The sequence below is a fragment of the Oncorhynchus mykiss genome, chromosome 5 (genome assembly GCF_013265735.2).
Source record: "Oncorhynchus mykiss isolate Arlee chromosome 5, USDA_OmykA_1.1, whole genome shotgun sequence".
Classification (NCBI taxonomy): Eukaryota; Metazoa; Chordata; class Actinopteri; order Salmoniformes; family Salmonidae; genus Oncorhynchus; species Oncorhynchus mykiss.
In genome coordinates, this window is record NC_048569.1 from 83,583,545 (window position 1) to 83,603,297 (window position 19,753).

The following is a 19,753-nucleotide window of genomic DNA, read 5'->3' on the forward strand; positions in this document are numbered from 1 at the left end:
AGGCTGTTCCGGTTTTCGTTACGTTTATTGTTTTGTAGTGTTTGTATTTAGATTCGTGTTGCTTCAGTTTAATAAACATGGATCGCAATCTACACGCCGCATTTTGGTCCGACTCTCCTTCACACCTAGAAAACCGTTACACATATTTTATGAATGGCCTCACACACCAGTACACCAGTACAGTAGATGGCGGTGTATGCACCAAAAAGTTTGATGCGATCTGCCAACCAAATCCCGAAGAAGAAGAATTTTCATCAGCAGCCTACACTTTAGCCTAGTGCACCAAATTAACATAGGCATTAATATTTAACAGACAACGAATAAATTAAACTATATAAGGGAATAGAAATTTAATTTAACAAAACGTAGCCTATTTCAGAACAATGTAGCCATTTTAATTCGCTCTAGAAATACATGGGAAAATGTAAATGCAGAGGATATGGCTTTTGCAAATGCCAACATCCTTGTCGAAAAAGTTGACAATCTCAAAATGTGCAAATTCATTAATACCACACAGGTAAAAACAAAGGCGCAGTCTGATTTTTTTTAAACGAAAGCGTCGGATGAATGCACTGACACATAAGACCAATATGTTCTTCATATTTTGTAGGAGAGCTGGCTGAAGACATTAAAGTTGTTCTGGCTGAAACACTGTAGTTACAGGCAGTGAACTATTCAAGTGTCAGAATTTAATTCAGAGTATCTGCACTTTCACGCTTGCCTTGTGGAGGCAGAGAAGTGTATCCCTCCAGTATCTTTCCATATTCTGCGCCTCAACCGAGTTGGAGAAGTTGTTGGGTTGTAATTTCTACAGTGAACAAAAATATGCTAGCCATTTATGTTCTGAAAATAGTAAACATTTCCATTCTACGTTTTCTGATATAAAATGGCAATCATACTCACGTAACTGTGTTGATTGATGTGGTCTTGTTATTATACCTACACACTGAAGATGGCTGTAAAGCCAAAACGTATGTGTGTGCTATCCCTGATGTAGTGACAATAATTATAATTGAATAATGAAGTAAGCTTTAAGCAACATATTTTAGAGTGAGGACCCATTCCACATTTTTATTTGTCTGAATATGCAGATTTTACACACCATCCAAGCTTCTGGGAGAGCACACTGGTTCTCTTCTGATTAGCTATATTCTCTACATCCTAAGGTGGAATTATTCTTCTGACACAGCATAATGTGTTTTTTTTATTTCCAATGGCTGTCGATCCTGTCTTTGCATTCATAATCTAATGTTAAATGTAAGGTCACATGCATATCATGCATGTGAACCTCAAACACAAAATGTCAAGGAATTTAGTTCTTACACAGTTACTGTTTTGTTAGCAGGTTAATATTTATTGTCATAAGTTTTGCCCTGGAATCAGCTCTGCGAAGTGGTCACCAGCTGGCACAGCAGTCACTAGCTGGCCCATCCACAAAGTCCTAAAATCAGATGTTAAACCTAACCTTAACCACACTGCTAACTAATGCGTAACCCTATCCTTAAATTAAGATTTAAAAATATAATTTTGTGATACAGACAATATCGACTTTGCAGCTGTCCCTTCTAGTGGAAAACGCTCAGTTTTACCTTCAGGGCAAGACTCATGACAATAATCACCAACCTGCTTTTTGCTACTCAGAGGCACCTACACACAACCTGAAGGCTGTAAAGCAGAAACATATGTGTATGATATCCCTGATGCAGTGAAAATAATATAACAAATCAAAAAATTAACTAAGCTGTGTGACAATTTTTTACTTTGTGCGAAATAGAGTCCAGACCTATTACATTTGTTTACTCAGAGGTTCCCCATGATCAATAATTTATAGGGCCTTCGTCTCTCTCTTTGGTAGATGTCCAGTAGAATGTGTTCAGAACGTCCAGCTCCCTGTCCTGGAGATGTCTGTGGCAGACTGTGGCTCTCGAGCCCTAAGCATGCTGGGAGAACTGGTCCAGGAAGTGCAGGTGGAACGAGCCGAGGCATGCCAGGACCTTCTCTAGAGTGGCAGAGGGGGTCAGCACGCACAGTCTGGGAGCGATGACGCACAAACAAACATTTTAATGTACTAATCTCACACACTCAGGGGTGTCATGCACCACAAAAATCTGAGAGGGCAAATCGTAGGCCCCCATGTCCATAACTTTTTTTGCGTTTTTCAAACAAACAATCATTAAGCTTAATTATATGTAAAAAAATAAATGAAAGAATACGTTTATTTTTCTGTATATCTAAGCATAGCTCTTGTGCTCTCTGTATTTTGTTTTTTTAAAGAAACTAAACCTAAAATCTAGGTAAAGAATGAAAGGACTGAGTCTTATTCAGTACATTTAGAAATTGCTTGCTTTTCTAAAGTCTACCAACCTTGCCAGCAGGAATGACAATTAAGATAGTTATACAAGCTGTCTAACTTTATTGACAGCCTCAAGTGTCTTTGTAGCTAGTTATGAGGTTGGGAACCTATTTGGGCTAGCTAAAGACAACTTCATACAATTACTAGGTGGCAAGTAGTATTACAGAGAAAAATATGCAGTACCAGTCAAAAGTTTGGACAAACCTACTCATTCAAGGGTTTCTTTATTTTTGCTATTTTCTACACTGATTGTGTAACGTCTCCTCAAACACATCGATCCACTGAACGCAGCTCACTCTCTAGATCCCAATCACTTGAATTCTAATCACCTGTTCACACACCTGTATGTCATTATCACACACTATTTAGTTCAGTTTTTTTGCACCGCGTCATTGTGAGGTATTGTTTGTAATGTGACACTTTTGGAGTGCTGTGTTTACTCCTCCCATGTGTCATAGTGAGGCAGGCAGGCAAAAACTAACGGTGCCTTTTGCCTATACTTTATTGGATTTCCTGTTATCTACCTATTGCCTGATCACCGGGACTACGTTACTAGCTTTTTCCCTGCCTGTACTGTTGCCCTTTTGGACCTTTTGGACCCCCTGTGTATGACCTTCTGCCTGCCCCTGGACCCTGCTACCTGCCTCCTCCTGTGTATGACCTTCTGCCTGCCCCTGGACCCTGCTACCTGCCTCCTCCTGTGTATGACCTTCTGCCTGCCCCTGGACCCTGCTACCTGCCTCCTCCTGTATATAACCTTCTGCCTACCCCTGGACCCAGCTACCTGCCTCCTCCTGTGTATGACCTTCTGCCTGCCCCTGGACCCTGCTACCTGCCTCCTCCTGTGTATGACCTTCTGCCTGCCACTGGACCCTGCTACCTGCCTCCTCCTGTGTATGACCTTCTGCCTGCCCCTGGACCCTGCTACCTGCCTCCTCCTGTGTATGACCTTCTGCCTGCCACTGGACACTGCTACCTGCCTCCTCCTGTGTATGACCTTCTGCCTGCCACTGGACCCTGCTACCTGCCTCCTCCTGTGTATGACCTTCTGCCTGCCCCTAGACCCTGCTACCTGCCTCCTCCTGTATATAACCTTCTGCCTACCCCTGGACCCTGCTACCTGCCTCCTCCTGTGTATGACCTTCTGCCTGCCACTGGACCCTGCTACCTGCCTCCTCCTGTGTATGACCTTCTGCCTACCCCTGGACCCTGCTACCTGCCTCCTCCTGTGTATGACCTTCTGCCTGCCCCTGGACCCTGCTACCTGCCTCCTCCTGTGTATGACCTTCTGCCTGCCACTGGACCCTGCTACCTGCCTCCTCCTGTGTATGACCTTCTGCCTGCCACTGGACCCTGCTACCTGCCTCATCCTGTGTATGACCTTCTGCCTGCCCCTAGACCTTGCTACCTGCCTCCTCCTGTATATAACCTTCTGCCTACCCCTGGACCCTGCTACCTGCCTCCTCCTGTGTATGACCTTCTGCCTGCCCCTAGACCCTGCTACCTGCCTCCTCCTGTATATAACCTTCTGCCTGCCCCTGGACCCTGCTACCTGCCTCCTCCTGTGTATGACCTTCTGCCTGCCCCTGGACCCTGCTACCTGCCTCCTCCTGTGTATGACCTTCTGCCTGCCCCTAGACCCTGCTACCTGCCTCCTCCTGTATATAACCTTCTGCCTACCCCTGGACCCAGCTACCTGCCTCCTCCTGTGGTCCTTTGCAATAAACACCTGCTGCGCCCTGCGCTTGAAACCAGCTCCGTCTCCCCTTGTGTTCATTACAGATTGAGCCAATCAGTTGTGTTGTGACAAGGTAGGGTGGTATAAAGAAGATAGCCCTATTTGGTAAAAGACCAAGCCCATATTATGGCAAGAACAGCTCAAATAAGCAAAGAGAAATGAGTCAATCATTACTTTAAGACATGAAGGTCAGTCAATCCGGACATTTAAGAACTTTGAAAATTTCTTCAAGTGCATTCACAAAAACCATCAAGCGCTATGATGAAACTGGCTCTCATGAGGACGGCCACAGGAAAGGAAGACCCAGAGTTACCTCTGCTGCAGAGGATAAGTTCATTAGTGTTAACTGCACCTCAAACACTGCTTGAATCAGGCCGTCATGGTTGAATTGCTGCAAAGAAGCCACTACTAAAGGACACCAATAAGACAAGACTTGCTTGGGCCAGGAAACATAAGCAATGGACATTAGACCAGTGAAAATCTGATGAGTCCAAATATGAGATTTTTGGATCCAACCGCTGTGTTGTGAGATGCAGAGTAGGTGAACGGATGGTCTCTGCATGTATGTTTCCTACTGTAAAGCATGGAGAAGGTGTGATGGTGCTTTGCTTGTGACACTTTCAGTGATTTATTTATAATTCAAGGCACACTTAAGCAGCATGACTATCACAGAATTCTGCAGCGATACACCATCCCATCTGGTTTGACCTTAGTGGGACTATCATTTATTTTTCAACAGGACAGTGACCCAACACACCTCCAGGCTGTGTAAAGGCTATTTGACCAAGGAGTGATGGAATGCTGCGTCAGATGATCTTGGCTCCACAATCACTCAGACTCAACCCAATTGAGATGGGATATATATGCTTGAATATATATGCTGAGCCAATCAGTTGTGTTGTGACAAGGTAGGGGTGGTATACAGAAGATAGCCCTATTTGGTAAAAGACCAAGTCCATTTTATGGCTTACACAGCCTGGAGGTATGTTGGGTCATTGTCCTGTTGAAAAACAAAATGATAGTCCCACTAAGTTCAACCCAGATGGGATGGTGTATCGCTACAGAATGCTGTGGTAGCCATGCTGCTTATGCTGAGCACTATTGTTTAACAAAACATATCTGAGGGGGCATGTGCCCCTGTGTGCCCCTGTGTGCCCATGTGCCTCTGCACACACTCACAATTACCTGATGTGGTATTTGTCCTCTCTCTGCCCATGCTCACACCCTGCTCCCACACACACCCCCTCCTCATCGAGTAGGCTCTGACTGTATAGCACGTCTGCCTCCAGTCCGTCAGACTACAGACAGAGGAAGCGGAGAAAAAAAAAATAAGTAGATGAAGACTACTACCTGTAACCAATGACGAATGTGACACTTGATAAAAAACAGCTAACCTAACATAATTTGACAACCTGCAGGTTAGTACTGCAATATTAGTTTTACTGTTGTCATGTGTAGGTCGGCAGTGTATTGGTGCTATAGAGGGGTATAGTGGAAGTCGGTGTGCCCACCCTGGCCTGTTCCACTGCCTCAGGGGGAAGGTTCAGACGGGGGTAGATAAAAAGACCTCCCGTCACTGGCTGACAGCTCACCCCCGGAAGACCAATCAGAAACTCCCAAGCCCGCTGAGCATTCTGGGCCAGGGTGATCCGATTGGTCAGAATCTCCTTTGGTGGAGACAGAGAGAGCAGTAACTAACACATCACACCTTAACACAGCTAATATACAATACTGAACATGTGTAATGATTACCTCCTTTTTAACATTTGAGTTAATATGAGACTAAGAATTTTTGGAGACTACTGTGACTAATGCAGGAATTCCTTACTCATAAGTACCTGTGTATACTTGCTATGGGAGGGGTCTCCAGGTCTTGGAGGGTTAACCATTATTTCTAGGGCGATCTGTCCTGTGACGGGGGCACTGATGTCAGTACACAGGAGGGTCTTAGCAAACACCATCACTGCTGGGTCCACATTCACCAGCTCCATGTACCCTGCACGCAGCCCACACCTACACACAGCCAGGGGGAACAGGAAGCGAAGGGCATAGGGCACATAGGGGACACAGCAGTTTAACAGGGCAGAAAAGCTACAATGATTTTAAATCATTAGGTCTAAGCATTTGCCTTTAATTTGTAAACATTTTGGTTTTTCATTTAATAAATCATCTCCAGACATTGGTGACATGGCCAACTATAATATGTGGATGAAGTGGATCTACTGCAAGACTCACTCTCCCATGATGCCATTGGATATGGAGTGAAAGGAGGCCAGTTCTACCATATCAGAGTACTGCTGACCCATTTCAAACAGGACCCTCTTATAGGACATAAACTCCATGCCCTCCCCATACACACAGTCCTGATACACCTAGACAGAGCAGGAAGGACAAGTAAAGAGATGAAGGTTGGAAAAGTGAGAGACAGTGACATAGAGAAAAGCCAATTCTCTCCCACTGCTCATCCTAATGTGTTACAGGTGTTCAGGCAACTGTAAAGTAGACCTACCGGGTGTTATTTCCATGCACTACCAAACCAAAAGTGTAGTTCTGATATTTGGACACCCTGTGTAACCTGCACCCACAGCCTACCCCCCCCAGGACCTCATTTATAAACTGTAAATACAAAAAAGACCCCAAAACTAGTTGGTGCCAGTTCACACAAAAACTGGCATTTATAAAACTTGATGTGACCATGTGCTCACCATCCTGCAAACTTCATACCATGTATACACACAGTTTCTAGTGGTGGAAGTAAAGCATTGAAAGCAGGCAAGTAGATTGGTATTTTGTGAAAATGGGGAATAGCCTGTGATGGACACACTTATAAGAATATACAGGTTAATAACAAGATGCAATCATTTGCCGTTAGTGAGAAGAGAGAAAATCTATTTAGTTTATATTTGCATTTTAAAATAATTAGAAAAGGGCATCTGCTGTATTTCCCAGGCTACTATTTATTTCATTTCCATGATCATTGCATAATAAATTCATCACCCTTTCTGTGATGGTTTCAAACTCACGAGGTAGCACAGGCCTACAACGAGGATAATATTCGTCCCATCTCTCGTTTAATTGGACCCCCTTCACAGTAGCAAATAGATAAGCTATTTCAAGTACTTTTCTCTATGTCATCTATTCCGGAGTGCAGTTTATTAAAGGTAGATCACGTCTGAATACTGTCATTTCAAATTTCTCCAGTAAACAATATTGCATTTATAGACATAATACATATTTTCATAACCATTGCAGAATAAATTATTCACCTTTTCTGGCAATGGTGGGTTCATATTCCCGAAGTAGCCTTAGCCTACACAAATTGCCATGCGCCTCTCTGATTTAATTGGGCCTATTAGATACGCTATTATTTCAAGTATGTTGCTCTAGGCATCAGAAAGGAAGCGTGGTTTATAACATACAGTAGAATTTAACAGGTGAACAGACAGTTGATCTGTGTGTAGGCTGCCACTAAAAGTAGACAATGTTGTAGGATTCCCCACTGCAGCATAAGTTGGATAAAAAGTCAACGCATAACACTAGGCCCTATTAAATTCAAACGGTCTGTTTACAGGTCCATAGCAATTTGCAATTGTGGTTGTCTTTCATAAACTTTTTGTCTGTTAGATAGCCTAGGCCTACAGCAAGTGTCACTGAAAACGTTGAACATTCTTCCATCACCTCCAAATAAATGTAGGCTATTTGATCAAGTTTGCTATTGCCTTTAGAAAACTAAATTCGAATACTTCCAAAGTATACAACAAATAATGGCGTTATTGTTATCCTGAAAGGTGAATGATCAGCATTTTAGTGCTCATTAACGAGCCACAGTTTCAGGACAGGTCTGATTTATAACGGGAAAAATGCATATGTATGGCATGCACCAAGTTAATAATTCTCAATATGTTTGTACTTGTGCAGTCCTTTCAGAAATGGCGCATGCAGATACTTAGTGTGCAATTTCCGCAACGGTTATAAATGACCCCCTGATCTCCAATAATTATCAATATCACCTCATTGACCAATAGGAAGAGCCTCTCTTCTGCAGCAAACTGAATCACCCATTCTATAGATTTCCTGCTCTGTACATGACCTGTTAGGGAGGGAAAATGACAGTATGGTGAGATAGTGATAATATTATCTTAAAGATAAAATGTCACAGGAAACTTTCATGGGCATGTTGCCAAAGAAAACACCTAGCTATCACACAATACCAGGGCCGGCTCGAGGCATAAGTGCCATAAGTGGTTGCTTAGGGACCCTGGCCGCTTACTGTTGAGAGTTAGAATAGTCAGGGCCCTGACCTACAGGGGGCCCCCCCCATTTATTTTGTTAGGCACTCTCACTCAGATATCATGGTTTAAGTCATGTCAAAACGAATAGAATTGCAGGAAATTAGCTTTAGAATGACAAAAATATATACAGTGCCTTGCGAAAGTATTCGGCCCCCTTGAACTTTGCGACCTTTTGCCACATTTCAGGCTTCAAACATAAAGATATAAAACTGCATTTTTTTGTGAAGAATCAACAACAAGTGGGACACAATCATGAAGTGGAACGACATTTATTGGATATTTAAAACTTTTTTAACAAATCAAAAAATGAAAAATTGGGCGTGCAAAATTATTCAGCCCCCTTAAGTTAATACTTTGTAGCGCCACCTTTTGCTGCGATTACAGCTGTAAGTCGCTTGGGGTATGTCTCTATCAGTTTTGCACATCGAGAGACTGAAATTTTTTCACATTCCTCCTTGCAAAACAGCTCGAGCTCAGTGAGGTTGGATGGAGAGCATTTGTGAACAGCAGTTTTCAGTTCTTTCCACAGATTCTCGATTGGATTCAGGTCTGGACTTTGACTTGGCCATTCTAACACCTGGATATGTTTATTTTTGAACCATTCCATTGTAGATTTTGCTTTATGTTTTGGATCATTGTCTTGTTGGAAGACAAATCTCCGTCCCAGTCTCAGGTCTTTTGCAGACTCCATCAGGTTTTCTTCCAGAATGGTCCTGTATTTAGCTCCATCCATCTTCCCATCAATTTTAACCATCTTCCCTGTCCCTGCTGAAGAAAAGCAGGCCCAAACCATGATACTGCCACCACCATGTTTGACAGTGGGGATGGTGTGTTCAGCTGTGTTGCTTTTACGCCAAACATAACGTTTTGCATTTTTGCCAAAAAGTTCAATTTTGGTTTCATCTGACCAGAGCACCTTCTTCCACATGTTTCGTGTGTCTCCCAGGTGGCTTGTGGCAAACTTTAAACTACACTTTTTATGGATATCTTTAAGAAATGGCTTTCTTCTTGCCACTCTTCCATAAAGGCCAGATTTGTGCAATATACGACTGATTGTTGTCCTATGGACAGAGTCTCCCACCTCAGCTGTAGATCTCTGCAGTTCATCCAGAGTGATCATGGGCCTCTTGGCTGAATCTCTCATCAGTCTTCTCCTTGTATGAGCTGAAAGTTTAGAGGGACGGCCAGGTCTTGGTAGATTTGCAGTGGTCTGATACTCCTTCCATTTCAATATTATCGCTTGCACAGTGCTCCTTGGGATGTTTAAAGCTTGGGAAATCTTTTTGTATCCAAATCCGGCTTTAAACTTCTTCACAACAGTATCTCGGACCTGCCTGGTGTGTTCCTTGTTCTTCATGATGCTCTCTGCGCTTTTAACGGACCTCTGAGACTATCACAGTGCAGGTGCATTTATACGGAGACTTGATTACACACAGGTGGATTGTATTTATCATCATTAGTCATTTAGGTCAACATTGGATCATTCAGAGATCCTCACTGAACTTCTGGAGAGAGTTTGCTGCACTGAAAGTAAAGGGGCTGAATAATTTTGCACGCCCAATTTTTCAGTTTTTGATTTGTTAAAAAAGTTTGAAATATCCAATAAATGTCGTTCCACTTCATGATTGTGTCCCACTTGTTGTTGATTCTTCACAAAAAAATACAGTTTTATATCTTTATGTTTGAAGCCTGAAATGTGGCAAAAGGTCGCAAAGTTCAAGGGGGCCGAATACTTTCGCAAGGCACTGTATTTCTGCCCCATTGCAAAATGAGTAGAATTGCATGAAATTTGTTATAAAATTGCAAAAACCTATCCCCGCCTCATGGCAAAATTTGTAGAACTGCTGAAAACATGCTTTAAAACTGCATAAATGTGTAAGCAGCAGAGCAAAATGTGTGAACTACAGGAAATTAACACATTTTTCCCTCCGATGTCAACTGAATCTCACTTAAGGCCCCCAAAAGGCTAGAGCCCAGCATGCTACGATTAAAATGGGATCTATAGAAAGGCTTATGGACTCAAGACTTTGTTAAACTTCAAACTACTAAGTCAATTTAATAGCTTATAATTTAATAAAATCAATTTAAAGCATTGTACACAATGACATCCGAACTTGACTACAGACCAGTGGGGATACCAGGGTTGCTGATGTAGAGCGCTCTGGGCCTGCAGTGCTCTCTAGAGGCGGTGAGGGCTCGGTGCAGCTCCCCTGGCTCCAGGGCCCAGCCCTGCTCTTCACTCAGCTGGTAAGGCACCAGGACAGCCCCTACCTCCTCCAGCAGCATGGGCAGGGTGTGGGGGTAGGGCTGGGGGGTCAACACACCCGTTTGGGACACACCCTTCCCTCTCACCAACAGCTTTAGCATCACCTGTAGAAGGGTCGTGTGGAGGAGGGGGAATAATAAGGGCGGCATAAATGCTCATCACAAATCTTACTATGCATCATAACTGCATCATAGTGCATTATACCTGCAGGCTGTAAAATCTTACCAATATATCTATTGAAAATAGAAGTCTACAGTGGACATCTGGTTGGTGTGGTCGTACAGTTTAGAGTGAAGATCTGGCGTTGTTATATTCTTACTTTCAGAGCTGTCTGTGAGCCAGCAGAGATAAAGATGTTGTGGGGATAGGAAGGCACTCCTCCGTCTCGACCAGTGATGAACTCTGCAACGCTGCGCTGAACAGGAGGCAGACCACAGGAGTCTGTGTATGAACCTATTACAAAACAGCCAATTAATAAATCAATCAACCAACCAGATCAATCACTAAAACAAATATACCCTTTAACATCATTTAAACCAAACATACCATAAGTAGGCCTACTGCTGTATTCACTGCCTAAGTGATGAGATGAGTATGACGCATAAACAACCAACTTACCCACACTGCCCCCATCACACTCTCCCAGCAGCCTCTGGGCTCTCTGCCTGACGTCCACAGGAAGTGTGTCATCATGCAGGAGCTCAGGGTACAGACAGACCGACAGGACCTGACAGACAGCACACAGACACAGAGCTGAAGACAGAGACTGCAAGATACTTGGTCATAGACAGATCCACAGCGAGAGCAGAGATGAGTGAGCGTGAGTGAGCGAAAGAGAGGGAGTGGGGGAGTGAGACAGAAAGAGAGAGACCACACCTGTCGCACAAAGGAGATTGGTTTTATCCCGGTCCTGTGTGAATCACCTGAGCTAATGTCAATAACTTCCTTGAATGGTTTCTGCTCTCCCTGTAGAGAAGACAGAAAGGGGACTTATCTACATGGAACAAAAATAGAAACGCAACATGTAATGGGTTGGTCCCATGTTTCATGGGCTGAAATGTCCATACACACATAAAGCTTCTCTCAAATTGTGCACAAATTTCTTTACATCCCGGTTTCTGAGCATTTTTCCTTTGCCAAGATAATCCATCCATTTGACACATGTCAAGAAGTGGATTAAACAGCGTGATCATTACAGTGATGCATCAGTATGACATGACTAAATCTATCCTTCAACACGTTATATGCAGTGTAATCATTTTGGAGAAAGCTAACATTTAATAGAAATTAAAACCCACATCCTGGTTTGATAACCTAAATAAAAAATATAGATATTTATGGTGTGTGCAGGGCCGGACCCAGGCATAAGCAACATAGGCAATCGCCTAGGGTCCCTGGCTGCTAGGGAGCCCCCAACAAAACTCAGTTGGGGTCTCAACTTACTGTTGAGAGTTTGAATTACTATTCTCTCTCACGCAGATGTCATTAATATGACATAAGTCATTTCAAAATGGTTAGAAAACTGCCAGTTGGTTCTCTTCCCTATGGCAAAATGAATTGAATTGCATGATGTGTTATACAGTCCAATAGCAACACGTTCTCTTCTCACCATTGCAAAATGTGAAGAATTGAATGCCTAAAACAAATATTTCTCAAGAAAATAAATAAGTATGCACGTGAAGACAGTGCAAAAAAAAAAATACTTGTGGTTAAATTCCCAAGTAATGAAAAAAAAGTATTAATAGGTTTCAATCACATTTTCAACTGATGGTTGTCACAAAACTGTTGCATTAAAACCTTTTTTCCCCCAGCAGGAAAACTTCCAGTGGAACTGGGGGGCGCGCAATTCAAATAAATAATCAATCATAAAAATGATGGATATTAAAACACACACACATATATGAAGATGAAGTCGGAAGTTTACATACACCTTTGCCAAATACATTTAAACTCAGTTTCACAATTACTGACATTTAATCCTAGTAAAAACTCGTCTTAGGTCAGTTACAGGCTGACTACACTGTTCGCGTTGCGTGTGCGAGCGTTGAAAAATACATTCAGTAATCTATATTATTAAATTATTGCACCCACACTGCTTTCTCACGCCAACAAGCGTCTGCGTTGCCAAGGGCTAAACTAGAAGTCAGTTCTATTTGTGACGCAGATTGCGTTGCAAGGCCTGCCTCTCCCATCTCCTCATTGGTTTATAGAAGCAGGTACCCACGTGCCATCTCCTCATTGGTTATACCCACATGGGTGACGGAAAGACGAATGAGGTCAGTGGCTGTAATACACCTAATTTATGAGTTGCCAATCACAATATAAAGTCAAGAGAAGAAAAAGCCTGGAAGGAGGAGAGTTGACTAGAAACGATTCGGTTGACCGTTTTATGTGTGGATTAATTGTCGGAGTAGAGGACCTTGTGCATTTCACGTAAAATAACAACTTAATGTTTATATCCCAGGGCAAATTAGCTAGCAAAAGCAAGCTTGCTAAATTGCCATAAATGTTTAATGCTTTTCGACCTGTCCCCAAATTAATGTAATTGGTTCAGAGTTTGTTTTGATATTTTAACCTGATCTCGTTTGGTGTGGGGGAACAAAATACATTTATGCACGATGGCGCGCGATGGCTTTAAAATTGTTTAACTTCGGTCAAGCATTTCAGATAGCCTTCCACAAGCTTCCCACAATAAGTTGGTTGAATTTTGGCCCATTCCTCCTGACAGAGCTGGTGTAACTAAGTCAGATTTGTAGGCCTCTTTTGCTCACATACGCTTTTTCAGTTCTGCCCACAAATTTTCTATGGGATTGAGGTCAGGGCTTTGCGGTGGCCACTCCAATACCTTGACTTTGTTGTCCTTAAGCCATTTTGCCACAACTTTGGAAGTATGCTTGGGGTCAATGTCCATTTGGAAGACCCATTCGCGACCAAGCTTTAACTTCCTGACTGATGTCTTGAGATGTTGCTTCAATATATCCACATAATTGTCCTTCCTCATGATGCCATCTATTTGGTGAAGTGCACCACTCCCTCCTGCTGCAAAGCACTCCCACAACATGATGCTGCCACCCCCGTGCTTCACAGTTGGGATGGTGGTCTTCAGCTTGCAAGCATCCCCCTTTTTCCTCCAAACATAATGGTCATTATTGCCAAACAGTTCTATTGTTGTTTAAACAGACCAGACGACATTTCTCCAAAAAGTACGATCATTTTCCCCATGTGCAGTTGCAAACCGTAGTCTGGCTTTTTTTAATGGTGGTTCTGGAGGAGTGGCTTCTTCTTTGCAGACGGTCGATATAGGCCTCGTTTTACCGTGAATATATATATACTTTTGTACCGGTATCCTCAAGCATCTTCACAAGGTCCTTTGCTGTTGTTCTGGAATTGATTTGCACTTCTCACAAAAGTATGTTCATCTCTAGGAGACAGAGCGCGTCTCCTTCCTGAGCGGTATGATGACTGCGTGGTCCCATGGTGTTTAATTTTGGTACTATAATTTGTACAGATGAACGTGGTGGCTTCAGGCATTTGGAAATTGCTCCCAAGGATGAACCAGACTTGTGGAGGTCTACAATTTCTTGGCTGATTTATTTTTATTTTCCCATGATGTCAGGCAAAGAGGAACTGAGTTGAAGGTAGGCATTGAAATAATTCCACAGGTACACCTCCAATTGACTCAAATGATGTCAATTAGCTTATCAGAAGCTTCTAAAGCCATGACATCATTTTCTGGAATATTCCAAGCTGTTTAAAGGCACAGTCAACTTATTGTATGTAAACTTCTGACCCACTGGAATTGTGATACAGTGAATTAAGTGAAATAATCTGTCTGTAAACAATTGTTGGAAAAATTACTTGTGTCATGCACAAAGTAGATGTCCTAACCAACTTGACAAAACTATAGTTTGTTAACAAGAAATTTGTGGAGTTGTTGAAAAACAAGTTTTAATGACTCCAACCTAAGTGTCTGTAAACTTCCAACTTCAACTGTATATTACTATTTTATATCAATTGAAAGCTTAAATTCTTGTAAATCTAACTGCACTGTCCGATTTACAGTAGCTATTACAGCGAATGCCATGCATACCATGTGATTGTTTGACGACAGCGCCCCACATCAAAATATTTTTCCACCGGCACAGGTTTCATAATTCACAAATAGTGATCTGATCTGTGCCCCTGTACTAAAACTGGTATTTCTTAGTTTTGGAACCTTGAACAGACTGCTGACACCCTGTGGAAGGAATTGTATCCAGGGAGCTAATTTTCAAAATTACCTCATAGTTGCCATTCTAAGAGGATGGTCACTCTCAAAAACAATTCTGGTTGGTTTTTCTTTGGATTTTCTCCTACCATATCTATTGTTATATTCTTCTACATTATGTTAACATTAATACAAACCTCAAAGTGTTTTCTTTCAAATTGTACCAATTATATGCATATCCTGGCTTCAGGGCCTGAGCAACAGGCAGTTTACTTTGGGCACATCATTCAGACAGGAAATGGAGAAGGGGTCTAGCCCTAGGAAGTTTTTAAATATCCAATGTGCCCACTCTGGTCTTGGCATGTGTGCTCTAGCCAACAGCTCGCAGATACAGTGCGGGTTGGCTAGTCTACATGAGATTCTGTATGGATAAGAGCCAGATTCTTTTCATTTGTCAAACTAAAAACAAAGCATCACCAGAATAAGACCCTTGATATTTATTGGAAAGGAACATCAAGCTCATCATCTTGCACTTTCACCACCCTGTGAAGTTCATCATAACTTATTTCATCTCTAGCCTAATAAACTGCATGCTTTCCTGAGTCGTACTGGGAGGACCACACAACATATCGAGTGACGCCAAGTTTAATTCGATATGATGGTTATTATATCAATATTTGCTCATCAAGGCATTTCCACCGACCATTTATCACATGATACATTTTACAGACAAAAGATTCCACCAAAATGTCTACAATTTTACCAACATTTTCTGTTTCAGCCTGGTCGTGACTTTCTTCATGCGTCAAGTAATTCTTCCTCATTAAATGGTTGGATTGAAACATGGTTAGTGACTCACCTGTTGGAGTAGTGCAGTGATCTGTTCTGAACGTCTCTGTAGCGCCCACTGTGGTGAGACTCTTATCCCTCTCAGCATGGGGTTCACCTCTCTCCGGGAATACATCCCTCACCAGACAGGACCTCCAAACCCTCGACTAGCACCGTCTATCAACCAGAAACCCCCAAATAGCACAGTCTATAGATCACCAAACCCTCAACTAGCACTTTCTACATAGACCTCCAAGCACTTTCTACATAGACCTCCAAGCACTTTCTACATAGACAAAAAAAAAGTAGTCTCTTTCTGTCTATGTACACCCCAAAACCCTCAGCACTGCCTATATTCCAAACCCTCAATTGTCTAGAACCATTTATACAAGCTGAAACTTAGGAGCACAGTGTTAAATTTCTGTATAATGTTTTATTTTCAAGTTTAATTTTTCACTTTAGGATTGAGACAGATGTATGCAGTCCTGGAAATAATAAATTTACCAAGCTCCTTCAGTTAGTTTCAGCTGCAACCATTTCCTCACACCTTGTTTGGAATGATTAATAATGTTCTGGGTATTTGTAATTCTCAGCTACATTTTTACACACCTCAGACACAGCACAGGGATAGGTTAGAGCTATCCCAATTCTGGACTTTGATTGTGCGTCTCGGGTCTGTGAGCTTGGACAGGGTCGTATGACAGACTGAGGCTAACCAACCAGCCAGACAAACGTTGAATTTTCTGAAAATAATTACCAAGAAGTACAAAAACATCTTCAGCAAGAAATAAATTGAATGTGGTTTTGGAGGAAGTTCAAATGAAACAGAACCTATGTAAAATAATCATTTTCCCCAAATGAATAGTGAATTCGCCCGTATGCTCTCATATACACAGCAACATATGCACCATATTGCCCCACAGAGTATAGTATTGTGGGCACACAGAAGGATGGCATAGACAAATAGACAATAATTATCTGACAACATTTTCCAAGAAGACCAATGCCCCCTACTAACCACGGGTAAAATCCCCTCACAATGATCTCAATTGTGTTTTTAATACACAATGAAATTAAACAGACTACCACTTGGTAATCAGTAAACTCGCAGGTAAGTTTTGGTGGACTGCCATTACAATAATTTCACGGGAACCTGGAAAATGATGTATGTAGTGTGGATAGCCACTGAATGACAGCCCGGTTACCTGTTCAGGAGTCTTATGGCTTGGGGGTAAAAACTGTTGAGAAGCCTTTTTGTCCTAGACTTGGAACTCTGGTACCACTTGCCATGCTGTAGTAGAAAGAACAGTCCATGACTGGGGTGGCTGGGGACTTTGATAATTTCTAGGGCCTTCCTCTGACACCGCCTGGTGTCAGTCCCATAACAAATGCTTTTCCGGTCTTGAAGGAGTTCCCACAAACGCTGGGCACTTGTTGGCTGCTTTTCCTTCACTCTGTGGTCCGACTCATCCCAAACCATCTCAATTTGGTTGAGGTCAGGGGATTTTGGAGGCCAGGTCATCTGATGCAGCACTCCATCACTCTCCTTCTTGGTAAAATAGCCCGTACACAGCCTGGAGGTGTGTTGGGTCATTGTCCTGTTGAAGAACAAATGATAGTCCCACTAAGCCCAACCAGATGGGATGGCGTATCGCTGAGGAATGCTGTGGTAGCCATGCTGGTTAAGTAAATAAATCACAGACAGCATCACCAGCAAAGCACCCCCACACCATAACACCTCCTGCTCCATGCTTAACAGTGGGAAATACACGTGGAGATCATCCGTTCACCCTCACCGCGTCTCACAAAGACATAGCGGTTGGAACCAAAAATCTCCAATTTGGCCTCCAGACCAAAGGACAAATTTCCAACAGTATAATGTCAATTGCTCATGTTTCTTGGCCCAAGCAATTCTCTTCTGCTTATTTGTGTCCTTTAGTAGGGATTTCTTTGCAGAAATTCGACCATGAGAGCCTGATTTACAGTGTCCTCTGAAGATTTAATGTTGAGATGTGTCTGTTACTTGAACTCTGTGAAGCATTTATTTGGGCTGCAATTTCTGAGGCTGGTAACTCTAATGAACTTAACCTCTGCAGCAGAAGTAACTCTGGGTCTTCCTTTCCTGTGGCGGTCCTCATGAGAGCCAGTTTCATCATAGCGCTTGATGGTTTTTGCGACTGCAAAGTTCTTGAAATGTTACGCATTGACTGATCTTCATGTCTTAAAGTAATGATGGACTGTTGTTTCTCTTTGCTTATTTGAGCTGTTCTTGCCATAATATGGACTTGATATTTTACCAAATAGGGCTATTTTCTGTGCACCCCCCTACCTTGTCACAACATAAATGATTGGCTCAAACGCATTAAGAAGGAAAGAAATTCCACAGATTGTCTTTTAAGAAGGCACATCTGCACATCTTGAAATGCATTCCAGGTGACCACCTAATGGAGCTCTTTGAGAGAATGCCAAGAGTGTGCAAAGCTGTCATCAAGGCAAAAGGTGGCTATGACGAATCTCAAATATACTGTATTTAGATTTGTTTAAAAACCTCTTGAGGTTACATATTTTCTTTCAATTTTCGCCTAAAATGACATACCCAAATCTAACTTGCCTGTAGCTCAGGCCCTGAAGCAAGGATATGCTTTGTCATTATGTGTTATTGTGTGTAGATTGCTGAGACTTTTATTTATTTAATCAATTGCAGAAGAAGGCTGTAACGTAACAAAATGTGTGACAAAGTCAAGGGGTCTGAAACCTTTCCGAAGGCACTGTATATATACTGTACAAAAATATAACCGCAACATGTAAAGTGCTGGTCCCATGCTTCATGAGCTGAAATAAAAGATCCCAGAAATGTTCCATATGCTCAGAAAGCTTATTTCTCCCAAAAAAATGACATCCCTGTTATTGAGCATTTCTCCTTTGCCAAGATAATCCATCCACCTGACAGGTGTAGTATATCAAGAAGCTGATTAAACAGCATGATCATTACACAGCTGCTCCTTAAAAATAAATAAAAATAAAAACCCACTCTAAAACATGCAGTTTTTTCACACAACACAATGCCACATACAGTGGGGAGAACAAGTATTTGATACACTGCCAATTTTGCAGGTTTTCCTACCTACAAAGCGTGTAGACGTCTGTATTTTTTAAAATATAGGTACACTTCAACTGTGAGAGACGGAATCTAAAACAAAAATCCAGAAAATCACATTGTATGGTTTTTAGTAATTAATTTGCATTTTATTGCATAACATAAGTATTTGATCACCTACCAACCAGTAAGAATTCCGGCTCTCACAGACCTGTTAGTTTTTCTTTAAGAAGCCCTCCTGTTCTCCACTCATTACCTGTATTAACTGCACCTGTTTGAACTCATTACCTGTATAAAAGGCACCTGTCCACACACTCAATCAAACAGACTCCAACCTCTCCACAATGGCCAAGACCAGAGAGCTGTGTAAGGACATCGGGGATAAAATTGTAGACCTGCACAAGGCTGGGATGGGCTACAGGACAATAGGCAAGCAGCTTGGTGAGAAGGCAACAACTGTTAGCGCAATTATTAGAAAATGGAAGAAGTTCAAGATAACGGTCAATCACCCTTGATCAGGGATCAGCCCAGAACTACACGGCAGGACGTGGTCAATGACCTGAAGAGAGCTGGGACCACAGTCTCAAAGAAAACCATTAGTAACACACTACGCCGTCATGAATTAAAATCCTGCAGCGCACGCAAGGTCCCCCTGCTCAAGCCACCGCATGTCCAGATCCGTCTGAAGTTTGCCAATTACCATCTGGATGATCCAGAGGAGGAATGGGAGAACGTCATGTGGTCTGATGAGACAAAAATAGAGCTTTTTGGTCTAAACTCCACTCGCCGTGTTTGGAGGAAGAAGAAGGATGAGTACAACCCCTAGAACACCATCCCAACCGTGAAGCATGGAGGTGGAAACATCATTCTTTGGGGATGCTTTTCTGCAATGGGGACAGGACGACTGCACCGTATTGAGAGGAGGATGGATGGGGTCATGTATCGCAAGATAAAAATAAATAATAATAAATA

The 19,753-nt window shown here is 42.4% G+C and overlaps 1 protein-coding gene across 2 annotated transcripts; it reads right to left on the reverse strand.

The window, feature by feature from the left end:
* Positions 1-1,191: 1,191 nt before the first annotated feature.
* LOC110524681 (alanine aminotransferase 2) lies at positions 1,192-16,178 on the reverse strand. Of its 2 annotated transcripts, XM_021604537.2 has the most exons (11): positions 15,716-16,169; positions 11,526-11,615; positions 11,268-11,376; positions 10,969-11,102; positions 10,510-10,753; positions 8,102-8,181; positions 6,327-6,463; positions 5,930-6,104; positions 5,603-5,758; positions 5,277-5,389; positions 1,192-2,031 (listed from the first exon to the last, which is right to left on the reverse strand). In XM_021604537.2, exons 1-11 carry the CDS (start codon positions 15,818-15,820, stop codon positions 1,932-1,934), a joined length of 1,443 nt encoding a protein of 480 aa, XP_021460212.2. In that variant the 5' UTR covers positions 15,821-16,169; the 3' UTR covers positions 1,192-1,931. The 2 variants fall into 2 exon arrangements, with proteins under 2 accessions (XP_021460212.2, XP_036834463.1); XM_036978568.1 differs by lacking the exon at positions 11,526-11,615 and having other exon boundaries at positions 15,716-16,178.
* Positions 16,179-19,753: the final 3,575 nt, after the last annotated feature.

Bases quoted from the DNA above. Each gene is read 5' to 3' on its own strand.
- LOC110524681 (XM_021604537.2), bottom strand. From the start codon at position 15,820: ATGTATTCCCGGAGAGAGGTGAACCCCATGCTGAGAGGGATAAGAGTC. The intron at 11,103-11,267 runs GTAAGTTGGTTG...GTTTTGTAATAG, and splicing joins GTGTGATGGGGGCAGTGTGG to GTTCATACACAGACTCCTGT. The intron at 6,464-8,101 runs GTGATATTGATA...TGCTCTGTCTAG, and splicing joins TCTTCCTATTGGTCAATGAG to GTGTATCAGGACTGTGTGTA.